Source organism: Camelus dromedarius, chromosome 5 (genome assembly GCF_036321535.1).
Source record: "Camelus dromedarius isolate mCamDro1 chromosome 5, mCamDro1.pat, whole genome shotgun sequence".
Taxonomy (NCBI): domain Eukaryota; kingdom Metazoa; phylum Chordata; class Mammalia; order Artiodactyla; family Camelidae; genus Camelus; species Camelus dromedarius.
In genome coordinates, this window is record NC_087440.1 from 86,110,750 (window position 1) to 86,122,673 (window position 11,924).

The window sequence follows — 11,924 nt, forward strand, 5'->3', positions numbered from 1 at the left end:
CAGCCCCAGAGAAGAACTTTCCTCTTCCTGGGCCTGTTCCTAAAATGAGGCAGCTGGCTGATTTCTGATGTTCCAGTGCTCCAACGGACCGAACTCTTACCCCGTCAGGTGTGGTACCCAGTGCTTGTCTCGCTAGTGCTGGGTAAGAAGACTGGGACCGGAGAACATCAAACAGGAAAAGCAGGGTTTTGCTTGTGTACTTCTCATGTTAGATACCTAACAACCTATACGCGTCATTCCCTGACATCACCCTGTGGTCAAGAGCTATGGACTCCAGTCACACATGAGTGGGGAGGACCAGTATTGCACACAAAATGGATTCCTTTTACTGGAAGGCCCTGCTTACCTGTTCAGAAGGCAGAGGAGGGGCAGCTGATCTTGAGAAGGAAGCAGGAAGCTTCCCGGGCTAGGCTGAGACTAGGGCAGGGGGGGCAGGGCAGGGACTCTGGGTGGGTGGCTGGGGACAGTTTCAGGGAGGAAGGCCTCCCGCTAGGACGGGGACTACCCATGGAAGGACAAAGCCTGGTGAGTGCCCAAGCACAGAGGAGACAGAGCTGGCTGGGGCAGGGAGGTGAGGAAGACGGGGGTCTTGAATACCCGGAGATGCTAAGATTTTTGCGGTCACTTACTCCACTGGTTCTCAAATTATACCTTCTGAGCATTTGGATTACACACACACACACACACACACAGTTTCTAGTCTTATCTCTAGAGTAAAATAAATATATGAAATTCATGAGCATTCTTTCCCCTTCAAATATTCTGACTTGGTGACTGTGCTCACGTCTCCCCAGGAGCATCTAGGTCAAGGACGGAAGCTGTTCAGCACAGTTAGATGAGCTGTCTTACATTTAATCAGTCAACATTACAAAGTGTTCACGCTACATACAATCTTGTAACATCCAGGTGTGTGGACACCTGGAAAAGAGAGGACCCCCAACCTCTGTCCTTCTGCAGGTGAGCAACCTGAGGGCCTGTCCAAAGTGCTCGCCTGCGGGGCCTCCTGCCACATCCCGGGCTGTGGACCGTCGACCAGCAGGCTTCTGAGTCCTGAGCACAGACTGGGGCTCCGCTCAGGCCTGCCTGTGAACGGTGCCTGAGCCCACGTGGGCAGGTGGGTCTCTCGGAGGCATGGCGTGCACGGGCCGGCCACGTGAGACAGCTGGTCCAGGGGCTCAGGGGACCAGGCTCAGGCCAGCAGGACCCATGTCCCTGCAGCCAGAAGGGCACAGAGCTGAGGGGACAGAACGAGAAGCAGCCCGGGGCACGCAGGACACGACACCAGTTGCTGTGAGGGACAGAACGGAGAAGCTGAAACCATCAGGCAGCTGGGAAATCGAAGGCACAGGTGCAGCCGGGGAAGCTGGACTGACCACTCGTCCTCTCCAGCCAACCTGCCGGGGATGCTGGGCTGCAGGCAGGTCCGGCAGGCCCAGGGAGGGCTCACCCTCTGCCCGTCCAACCCCTCCGGGCCCCAGGTGTGCCAGCACAGCACACACGGGGCTGGTAAATGAAGGTGACACAAGCACGAACATCCCCGCTGCCGGCTTGGGGCTCTGGGGGCAGGAGGAGACGGGAGCTGCGCGACCTGGGACAAGAGAAGACAGGGTCAAGGGCGAGGGGGTGCAGTGTGGGTGGGAGTGGAGCTGCTGGGGCGAGGCTGGACGGGGGAGCTTGGTGTTTGGGGCTGGTCCCCAGAGCCCAGGCCTTGTGTCAGAGACAAGACAGACTGTCAACAGAGCCGGCTGCCTGGCGTCACAAGACCCAGATTTGAAACCCGGCTGTGTCATGGGGACAAGTCATTGTACTTCTCAAAACTCCTTTTATAACCTCTAAAGTTAAATACCCCCAGCTCCGTTGATGTGACGGTCAAGGCACAGTGCCCGCACCTGTGAAGCACCGTATAGAGGGCGCCCCAATACTAAGGGAGCCTAAAAATGATTGGCTCCTGAGCTGTTAAAGGAGAGAGTGTGGGGCCCCAGCCGGGGGACCCCCGGAGGGCAGCGTGGGCGGGAAGGGGGTGGTGCGCAGAGGAGTGGTGTTCCTCCTTCCCGCCCTGGCCCCAGGGTGCTCACCAGATCACTCACACCCCGAGTCTGGCAGCTGTTCCAGAAGCATGTCCTCTGTGCCGCTGAACTATGAGAAAGAGGGAGTCAGAGCCTGGGAATTCTCCTCCATTCAGGCCCTGGGACCGCCCGCTGGCTTACAGCATCAGGTCGCCCTGCGTCAGGGGGATCTCAGGGGCCCCTCCTCCTACCAGCCATCACCCCGAGACTGCCCACCAGAGAGGCCCTCCTGCCACCCACGGGGCTGCTGGTAGAGACCTCGGAGGTTGGCCAGTCATTCAGTTCTAGTGTTTCTCCAACCTAGTCCTTTACAAATCTGCAGTTGTAAAGCCCCTCTGTTTCTTTAGCTCCTGGTACAGAAATGGAGGGGAGAGAGACCGAAGAGGCCAGATGTTGGGGAGGGGGAGCAGGGCCACCCACGACACCCTGCTGGGTTCTCGGGAGAAGCACACACTTACCTGGATGTGATACACTATGCGCCAGAAGCTGGAGTCGGAGCCTCGGTACCTTCTTCCAGGGTAGAGCTGCCACATGAGGGGCAGCGGGTACGGGGCCACCACGCTGGGGCACACAGCCTCCCCCAGGGGGACATCTTCCTGATGCATGAGTACCTGGAGGCTACTCTCAGTCTGGAGAGAAGACAGGGCACACTTACAGGGCTCAGGTGCAAATAACCAGGGTCCTTCCTGCCACCCGCCCAGCACAGCCAGCATCTGAGAGGCTGGGATCACTGTACTCAGAAGCTCCGTTCCTTAAGCCAGGCACGCTCCTCTCAAGGACTTGGGCTGGGCCAGGGTGACCAGCACATGAACCTCTCTACCCAGATGGGGCCACAAAGGCCCACTTCTTTGGGGCAAATGTCTAGTTGCTAGGGTATGCCGTGGGGCCCGGGAGCTTCTGTAACTATGCAGTCTGGTGTCTGTTTCTGCTGATGTGGGACTTTTTTGGATTTTTCTTTATCATATAGATCCCCTTTTATTTGTTTTGATTTAATTGGAGTATAGTCCGTTTACAATGCTGTGCTCATTTCAGGTGTACAGCACGGTGATTCAGTTATACATAAATATATTCCTTTTCATATTCTTTTTCATTATAGGCTATTACAGGATATTGAATACAGTTCCCTCTGCTGTACAGTAGGACATTGTTGTTTATCTAGTTTATACATAGTAGTTAGTATTTACATATCCTGAACTAAAAATTTCTCTCTCCATCACCCTCCTTCCCCCTCTGGTAACCATAAGTTTGTTTCCTATGTCTGTGAGTCTGTTTTTGTTTTGTAAATAAGTTCATTTGTGTCATTTTGTTTTTTAGATCCACGTATAAGTGATATCATATGGTAGTTCTTTTTTTTCCCTTTCTGGCTGACTTCACTTAGAATGACGATCTCCAGGTCCACCTATGTTGCTGCAAATGGCATTTTTATTCTTTTTCATGGCTGAGTAGTATTCCATCATCACATAGTCCCTTTTAATCAAGATCCCCCGGGACCCCGGCATCAGGTGACAGACCACTTTTCGCCATCTCCACCACTGCCCCCATTTCATTACTTCTCACTGGACTGCTGTGGTAACTGCCCAACTTGTCCCCTTGTCTTGTGCCCCACAGTCAGTTCTCAGCACCGCAGCCAGGGTGTGCATCTAAAAATTACGTCACTCCCCTGCTGGACGCCCTCCAGCGCCTTCCAGTCGCAGGCAGATGAAGTGAAACCTTTACCATGGCCCCAGGCCCACAGGGACGGGCCCCTGCCTCTCTCACTGGTTCTGTCCTTCACTCCTGACTCATCCCAGCCACACAGGCCTCCTCACTGTATCCAGGACACACACGCTTTCAGTAATCTCTCGCACCTGCTGTCCTCTGCCTGGAACATTCTCCCCTAGATCCACGCAGGGCTCACGCCCTTCTTTTAGGCAGGTCTCTGCTCAAATGTATGTCTACAGAGACAAATTTCAGCAAACTCCAACTCTATACTATGTATGAGAGGTGTGCCCCAGAAGTCCAGAAAGGTTTCAAATAAAATGATGGGCAAAGTACGGCAGGCAAGTGCAAATTAAGACCCTCCAGGGGACCTGCCTGAAGACGCCCCTGCATGTGTTCTGGTCTGCCACCCCACGTCAGTCATCCTACACACCTGACCACTGGCCTCCGTTATCCTGTGGTCTTTCTCCCCCAGCAGAATGTCAGCTTCACAAGCAGTGGGGATTTTACCACATTCACTGCAAATCCTCACAACCTAGACTCCTACTCGGCATACAAACTAAGCACTCAGCTCGGTTCAATGACTATTTTTCCAAAGTGGAAATAGCTTTTAAAAATTTCCACCTATGAAATAAACCAGAACTTACTGTTAAAAAATGGTTCAGATCATCCTGTAAGGTGTAAGGGTGGAAACCACCATTCTTGCTGTGTTAGGATACAGTCTCCCATATCCTTTCACCATTCTTAGTTTGCTTATTGGTCTTTTTCTTGTTTACTTAAGTACACCTTTACATATTAAAAATACTGGTCCTTTAAGTTATGTGGGGCAAATCCAGTCCCATGGTTTGCTAAAGGGTTATGTTTTGTCCAGAATTTACAATGATTATGTGAAAAACTCTGCTTTGTAGTTTTGACGTCATGTTGAAGAAGATATTCCCCAATTAGAGATTAAAAAGACATTCACTTACATTTTCCACAAATACTTGACTTAAAGTGATTTAACCTTTTAAAAGTATATGTGTGTGTGTGTGTGTGTGTGTGTATACTTCAAAAATCTAAATGTCAATGAAGATATAAATTCAGATGGTGGTTATGAGCCTGGAATCACAACCTCACTACCTACCAGCAGCACTACTTAGGGCAAATCTACACTTTTATGCCTCAGTTTCCTTATCTATAAAATGGGAACACAGTCACTCTCAATAACTTTTTACTGTTTGCTGTTGTATTACATAAATGTTCTAATATTACATATTTTAATTTTGCTTTTATGCTTTCTTTCTTTGGTTTATATATGGAAAGTTTCAACATTTTTCACCTCAGTTTCTTTGAGAAACCTATGCTATGGTTAAAAGTACCTGTAAGACAGTTACATTTCTTTTTCTTTTCAATAGAAGTACAGTCAGTTACAATGTGCCAATCTCTGGTGTACAGCATAATGTCCCAGTCATACATACACTCGTTTTCATACTCTTTTTCATTAAAGGTTATTACAAGATATTGAATATAGTTCCCTGTGCTATACAGAAGAAATTTGTTTTTTTAATCTTTTTATATATATATTATTTACTACTTGCAAATCTCGAGCTCCCAGATTTACCCCTTCCCACCCCTCCTCCCCCATAAGATTGTTTACTATGTCTGAGAGTCTGTTTCTATTTTGTAGATGAGTTCATTAGTGTCTTCTTTTTTCTTTATATTTCTTTAAAAAAAAAGTTAACATTAAGTAAAAATCAATCTGAAGGCATCACACGTAAAACAAAGTCAATGTCTACTCAATGCTGGCTTTTATATTACTATGTTACTTTTGAAGTTTTTCTCCAAGAATAGAGAAGGTACTAAATATTCCAAACTCTATGGCACTGGTTCTCAAAGTTGGTTGATCATAATCTTTTGAGGGTCTTTTCAAAATACAGACTTCTGGGGCTCACCTGAGATTCTGATAACCTGCCACGTGCGTGAATCGCTTACTTTAGAGACTTATCACCACTTTATGGATTAGGGCCCTGAAGCCGAGAGAAGTCCTATTTCACTCAAGATCACATGCATACACTCCAGACTCTCCGGGTCCCCATCCTTTGGCCAGTGCGCCTGCGTTTTCCCCGCCCTCCTTCCTGGCCTGGAGAACCGCTCATCCTTCAGAGCCCACCCAACTCAAAGTGGCTTCATCTGAGTCCCCGGCCGCCCTGGCCTTCTGAACCTCCCACTCCCGCCCTCACCCTGCGGCACCTGAGAGGCTCCTGGAGGGCCTGCACCACCTGGGGCACCCCAGGCCCCTGAGTGGACGGGGACGCCCATGCTACCCCGCCAGCCCGGCCGGCCCCAAGGCGGCTGTACCTCGATGGTTATGGGCAGCCAGGTGCGCTGCTTCTCGTCCACATACATGGCCTTTTCCCAGATCCACAGGTGGTCCGGGTGCAAGGCCGTGCGCGCCCTGAAGAACGGGAGCTCGCCCATGGCGCCTTGAGCGGTCTGGGAAACAAAAGCTGGAGCCTCCCGAGGCTTCTCGCTGGTCCGCAGGATGCTAGGCCTGGATGCTTTATAGTGGGATGGCGCGCGGGCGCCCTCAAGCGGCGGGGCGGGAGAAGGGCGCGGCGTGGGGAGGGCGCAGCGGGGCGAGGGGCAGGGCGCTAGGGGCGGGGCACCAGGCAGGATGCGATGGATGCGAAGTACTGAGGGGGAGGGGGGGCCAACAGCAGGATGAGGGGCCGCCCCTGCACCCAGGCCTGCCTTGTGTCCTGAGACCCTGGCAGTGTCCAGGAGCGCAGACCCAGCCCCGTAGACCCAGGACTTCCTCCAGACCCCCAGCCAGCCAGCTAGCCTGGTTCTTCGTCTCCCACTGGCCACTGCTGAGAAGGCACTCAGGTCTGTGGCCTTGGCCTTTTGTCTCTTCCCTCAGCAGGCATTGGTGTCCTCCCACAGCCCAGACTGGGACTCTGAGCCACTGCTTGGAACTCACAGTCGAAGTTAGGCTAGCCAGACCCAAGGCTCCCTCCGCATCTGGGATCGGAAGAGACGGCTGCAAGCCTGAACCAGGCCTGGACTCTCCCAGGTTCACGCACCAACTTCAGCCTGTGGATTTGGGTGTCAGAATCCATTTCCTTGGTAAATTGCAACTCTTGAAGCCCCCCTCTCCCCCCCCCCCATTTTCCACTCTTTGATGATGGTGTGGTCATTTAATAGCTATTGTGAAACATGGTGGTGAAGAAACACGGGTTTTCCCTTTTACAGGCTTTTAATTCATTAGTGAAAACATCGTTCAAAGTGAATGCTTAAAAAGAACCCCTCCCCCCACTCAAGATCAATGGGTTGAAACGTCCCTAGGTCACATGACCAAACCGTCTCTCTGTGAATTACGTCAAACAAGGAAAACAATTTCATTTCATTTTGGAGAACCACGTGCCCATTAAGGCAATTAAAAAATAAAATACAATGTGAAACACGTAAAACGAGCTTCAGCCTCATGGCTCAAATGTCAGCGTTCGTAGTGGCGCCTCGCCTTCTCCTTCTTTCTTGTCTCGCTGACTAGGCACTAAAAAAATTATTTGTGATCTTTTGAAATGTCACAAGTGAAAATGAGCTTAACACTTGATCTCCCAACAACAAAGGTATGTATCTGCTAGTATCTGCTACTCTGCTTATCCAGATGGCCTCATTCCCAAGACGGTATTGAGGTGGCCTCAGGTAATAGAGATAGAATTGGATTTAACAGGAACGCAAAATAGACAAAAATCAAGTAGGGTTGGGAGTGGGGTTGGGGGGTGATGTGAGCTGGCAAACCTCTTTCCCACTACAACCTCTAGTAGTGTTGGTATTTAATACTGTGGCTTTCAGGCTGATTTTCCCGTGGATGGTTCTTAATTCCGGACCCAGATAGCCACTGGGAGCAAGAGAATGTAATCGTATGTTCTGGTGAGGAAGTTTCAGCCCAGTCCTGAGCTTTGAGGTCAAAAATGATACCAAGTCCAGCTAAAACAGTGCTGCTTGCCTCATGTAGCAAAGGGAGGGGGCCCCTGGGAGCCAGTGTGGCCCCTGGCCCAGCCACATCGGTGGCTCCAGGACCCAGAATGCCACTGGGTCTGCTGATTTCATTAGCACGCCTTCTGCTTTTCTAAGAGGCCACAAAGGCCACAAATAATGGAGCAAGAAACAGACCCATTTGGCTGGACACACTCCTGAATGTTCTGGGAACATGATCCTCCATCTCCCCCTGCTCCCCAATTTTGAAAGAATAATGTACTTCTTCAGTTTCACAAGAGGACTTCTTAACATTGAGCAGGAGTGTGTGTCATTCTTTTTCTTTTTTCTTTCATAATTGAAATTTTATTGGTTGTTTTGAGGATCAGTACACATTTTCATTTGCACGCAATTCTTAAGACACATACCAAAAATCTAAAAAATCATGTAGTTGTGGTTCTTTTCCAAACAGTTATTCCAGTGGCTTTCCAGCTTAAAATTCAGAGGTAAACTTCTCTTAACAGGATATCTAGTACCAGTATTGTCAAAATTGATATACTTTTACATCTTAAGTCCCACCAATTCACAATTTAAATCACGTACACTACATACTCAAATTTTCAATAGTTCACAGCCCATTAACAAAGTTACTAGGAAAACTGGACTACCACGACCAAAGATGCTACAGTGCACAAAATTCTGACAAGGAGAGCCAAGATCAAGGAGTGGTTTGCTTTAGGACACAATTCTACCAAAAACAACATGGGAAGAGAAGTAATTTAAAGAGTTCAAGCCATTAAATGCACAACTGACTCCAAAGTACGATTTAAGTATGCTCTGTATTATAGGATATAAAAACTGCCTCTGTCTGTGGAATGTTAAGCTGACACTCAAGATGATCAAAGCCTCCCATATTGAATGCCCCACTCTTTTATGGTTATACCAAAAAATAAACAACCAGTAAATAATTCCACCTTTTAAAAAAATTTACATGAAAAAAATGAGATGAGGTGGGATTCCCTCCTTCTTAAAAATGTTTCTAGAGCTACTAAAAAACTTGCATTTACAAAAAAGCTGAAAAAAATTATTCCTCTGGATTGTACAAGAAGGGACCACTGAGCAGGAGTAGATGTCATTCTTGTAAAGGATTTAGAAAACCACTTGAGAGGGTTGCCAAAAAATGATAGGTGAAGTTAGGATGTCTGAGGAGTTCATTGGGCAGCTTCTGTGGGGGCCCGAGCCTTCTTCATGGAAATTCCATGAGAGGGGAAACGCAGCTCCCGTGTGAGCTGAGAGACGGGAGCCTCTCCTCCGGCGTGTCATCTGCCCCATCTTAGGGCTCAAGGCCAGTCAGCCTAGCTTTAGAGTGGTGTGTGCCTTTCCAACTCTGGCCTTTATTAGTTTACCTGCTCCCTGAGGATAATCAAGTGGATATTCCATATAGAAAGTAGCACAAAGCAATTATGTTGGCTCATTTTTTAAAAAAGCATCCTTCACTGATGCTTTCGTGTCCTGACCTGGAGCCAGTTTTGACTTTGCCTCTGTCACCTATGAACTTGGCAAATCCTTTGCCATCTTGGCTCCATTGCCATACTTTTGTAATGAATGGGCCAAGCCAGCAGGGATGTTCTCTAAGCGACTTCTAACACAACACTCCCTGATCCTCCGATAAAGTTGCCTAGTGGGAGGAGAGAACCATTAAGAACGATTCTGAGCAGAGTGGTTCTGCAAGGACCCTGATGGAATCCATCCTTCGGGCTGAGGAAGTCTTTCTTTTTGTTTGGGTTCCAGAGAGGGCCTTGTGGGTGAGTCCTGGCCATCAGTGTAATCTAGAGCCGTGGTACTGCCCCTGACCAGCTCCATCTCAAACCCTCCCCAGACCTACTGAGTCAGGCTCTGCATTGTAACAAGATCCTCAGGGGATCTGTGGGCACCGGAAGCCTTGGTCTACAGGGGGTGGATCAGGAGGGAGAGACGGTGCGTGTCCGCCTCCTGCCACCGGTTCCCTCCAACTTGCTTTACAACACAGAGTTGGATGTGTGTTTCTTTGTCATTTAGTTCTAGCCTCTCTTCTTTTCTTTTTTTTCTTTCTTGCTTAAACATTTAATTAATTAATTAATTTCTGTTTGGTTTGTTTTTGAAGTACAGTCAGTGACAATGTGTCAATTTCTGGTGTACAGCACAATGTCCCAGTCATGCATATACATACATGTATTCGTTTTCATAATCTTTTTTTCATTAAAGATTATTACAAGATATTGAATATAGTTCCCTGTGTTATGCAGAAGAAACTTGTTTTTAAAATCTATTTTTATGTATAGTGGCTAACATTTGCAAATAGGCTCTCTTATTTTCTGACAAAATCACTTCTAATCTATAAGGTGTTTTCCTCTTAAACTCCTGGTCATCAGTGGCTTCCTAACCATCATCAAAGATTTTAGCAAAAGCTGTAAAGAACCTACTTAGGGCTACTTAGGCACCAAGGCCTCGAGGCCCTACAATGAATGGCTCCAAACCACTAAGCTGGTGACTTGAAAACCTGGCTGTTTAATCAGAATCACGTGGGAGGCTTTTATAACAATACCTGGACCTGGACCCCACCCCAGACCAATTAAACCAGCATCTCTGGACTGAGCCTTTGGGTTTTGTCTTTTATTCAGGATTCCTCAGGTGATTCTAATGTGCAGCCAGGGCTGAGAACCACTTCTCTAAGATCTGAGTTGCTGGTTTTGAGGTATGACCCAGATTTATGAAACTAAATAACCATGAAAACATTAAAGCTCTTCTTTCTACCATCACTTCTCACTGTGAACCTCCCGCAAGCCTGCTCTTTACTCCTCTCCCTATGCTCTACTTTTAATTTTCTGCTTCCAATCTTTTCTGTGCAGGGAACTGTAACACCACGATTATTAGGATTGTAAGGGTCTGAGTTCTCATTAATGTATGGAATATAAAAGCTGTATCCATGCTAGTAGCTGAGAGTGTTTTTTTTTTTTTTAATTCTTATATCTGGTCCTTTTTTTTTTTTTAAATAATTAGAGTTGATAATTAAGTGAGCTCAGGGTAAAAGGGATGTTACAGCCTTTACCCATAAGTGATGAAAATTTCTCTCTAGATTAATGGAGAAGCTGGGACAAGGATATTCTAAGTAAAACTCAGGGACTGATTAGAGTTTTATCTCTGTGTGGCTCCTATCTCTCTCTCTAAACTTTAAGACTTTTAAGTGCTTCTCAAACTTTAAGGTGTATATTGGAATCTTGGTCAAATGCAGACTCTGGGTAGCGTTGTGGTGAGATTCTGCATTTCTAACAAGCTCCAAGGTGAGGCTGATGGTCCATGAGGCATTTCCAAGTAGCAAGGCCCTCTACTAACCCAACACACACACACACAGCACAACGCAAAAGCAGGACACCCATGACCCCTACTCAAAACACACCGCAGAGTTGATCCTGACAAACTGGTGGAGTGAGTAGCACGAGGGAGAACTGCAGTGGGCACTTTGAGCTAGAAATGAGGCTTCCATTTGCCCAGAGACAAGTTCAAAGTTACCTAAATTTGTATCAGAAGCACTTCTCAGCCCTGGGGTTACTCCACACTTTGGGTGTTACACCTACACGATTCCTGGGGCTCCCATCAGCTTGGCGCTTCTTTTCTCACCCTCCATTCTTCTTTAATTTAGTTTGATTGCATTGACTCGACCTCAGAAAATTATTTCATATGTCTCTTTGTTCCTCCTAGAAAAATGACTTCATCTTCATTTTCATGCTTCTCATATACATAAGGTGAGATAAATACATTAACTATGTCATGCTTTCAGCTTTCATACTTAAAATGTCCTCTGTACCATTTACACAATACCTCTTGCCCTAGTTTTTCAATTTTAAGATATATTCTGAATGGAATTCTCATCACTTAACAGCATGGGAGACTTACTTTCACATGAGGCATGTAAGTAGACTTTGCTCTGTATGGAATATGTGTATGTTGTGTGCTGGGTTGGAATCTGGTTGTATCTTCACTTCCACCAATTTTTAACCAATCTCACAAAGACTACCGAACAATTTATCCTTCCACACAAAATTTCTGACACTACCACTATTAAATATGAACTTTTCGTGTACAAGTGAGTCTGTTTCTGGGCTCTGTTCTGCCCCATTTGACTGTTACTCTGGTAAAACCACCCTTAAAAATTATTTTAAATTT

General features: G+C 47.3%; 1 protein-coding gene across 1 annotated transcript; it reads right to left on the reverse strand.

Moving 5' to 3' along the window:
- Window positions 1-1,119: 1,119 nt before the first annotated feature.
- On the reverse strand, window positions 1,120-6,152 carry TCL1A (TCL1 family AKT coactivator A). The gene is made up of 4 exons (XM_010988334.3): window positions 6,102-6,152; window positions 2,525-2,695; window positions 2,076-2,136; window positions 1,120-1,588 (listed from the first exon to the last, which is right to left on the reverse strand). The coding sequence occupies exons 1-3, from the start codon at window positions 6,147-6,149 to the stop codon at window positions 2,080-2,082; spliced, it is 276 nt and encodes a 91-aa protein (XP_010986636.2). The 5' UTR covers window positions 6,150-6,152; the 3' UTR covers window positions 1,120-1,588; window positions 2,076-2,079.
- Between the last annotated feature and the right edge of the window lie 5,772 nt (window positions 6,153-11,924).

Bases quoted from the DNA above. Each gene is read 5' to 3' on its own strand.
- TCL1A (XM_010988334.3), bottom strand. From the start codon at position 6,149: ATGTATGTGGACGAGAAGCAGCGCACCTGGCTGCCCATAACCATCGAG. The intron at 2,696-6,101 runs GTACAGCCGCCT...TCTTCTCTCCAG, and splicing joins GGCTGCCCATAACCATCGAG to ACTGAGAGTAGCCTCCAGGT. The intron at 2,137-2,524 runs GTAAGTGTGTGC...TCTTTCTCATAG, and splicing joins GCATAGTGTATCACATCCAG to TTCAGCGGCACAGAGGACAT.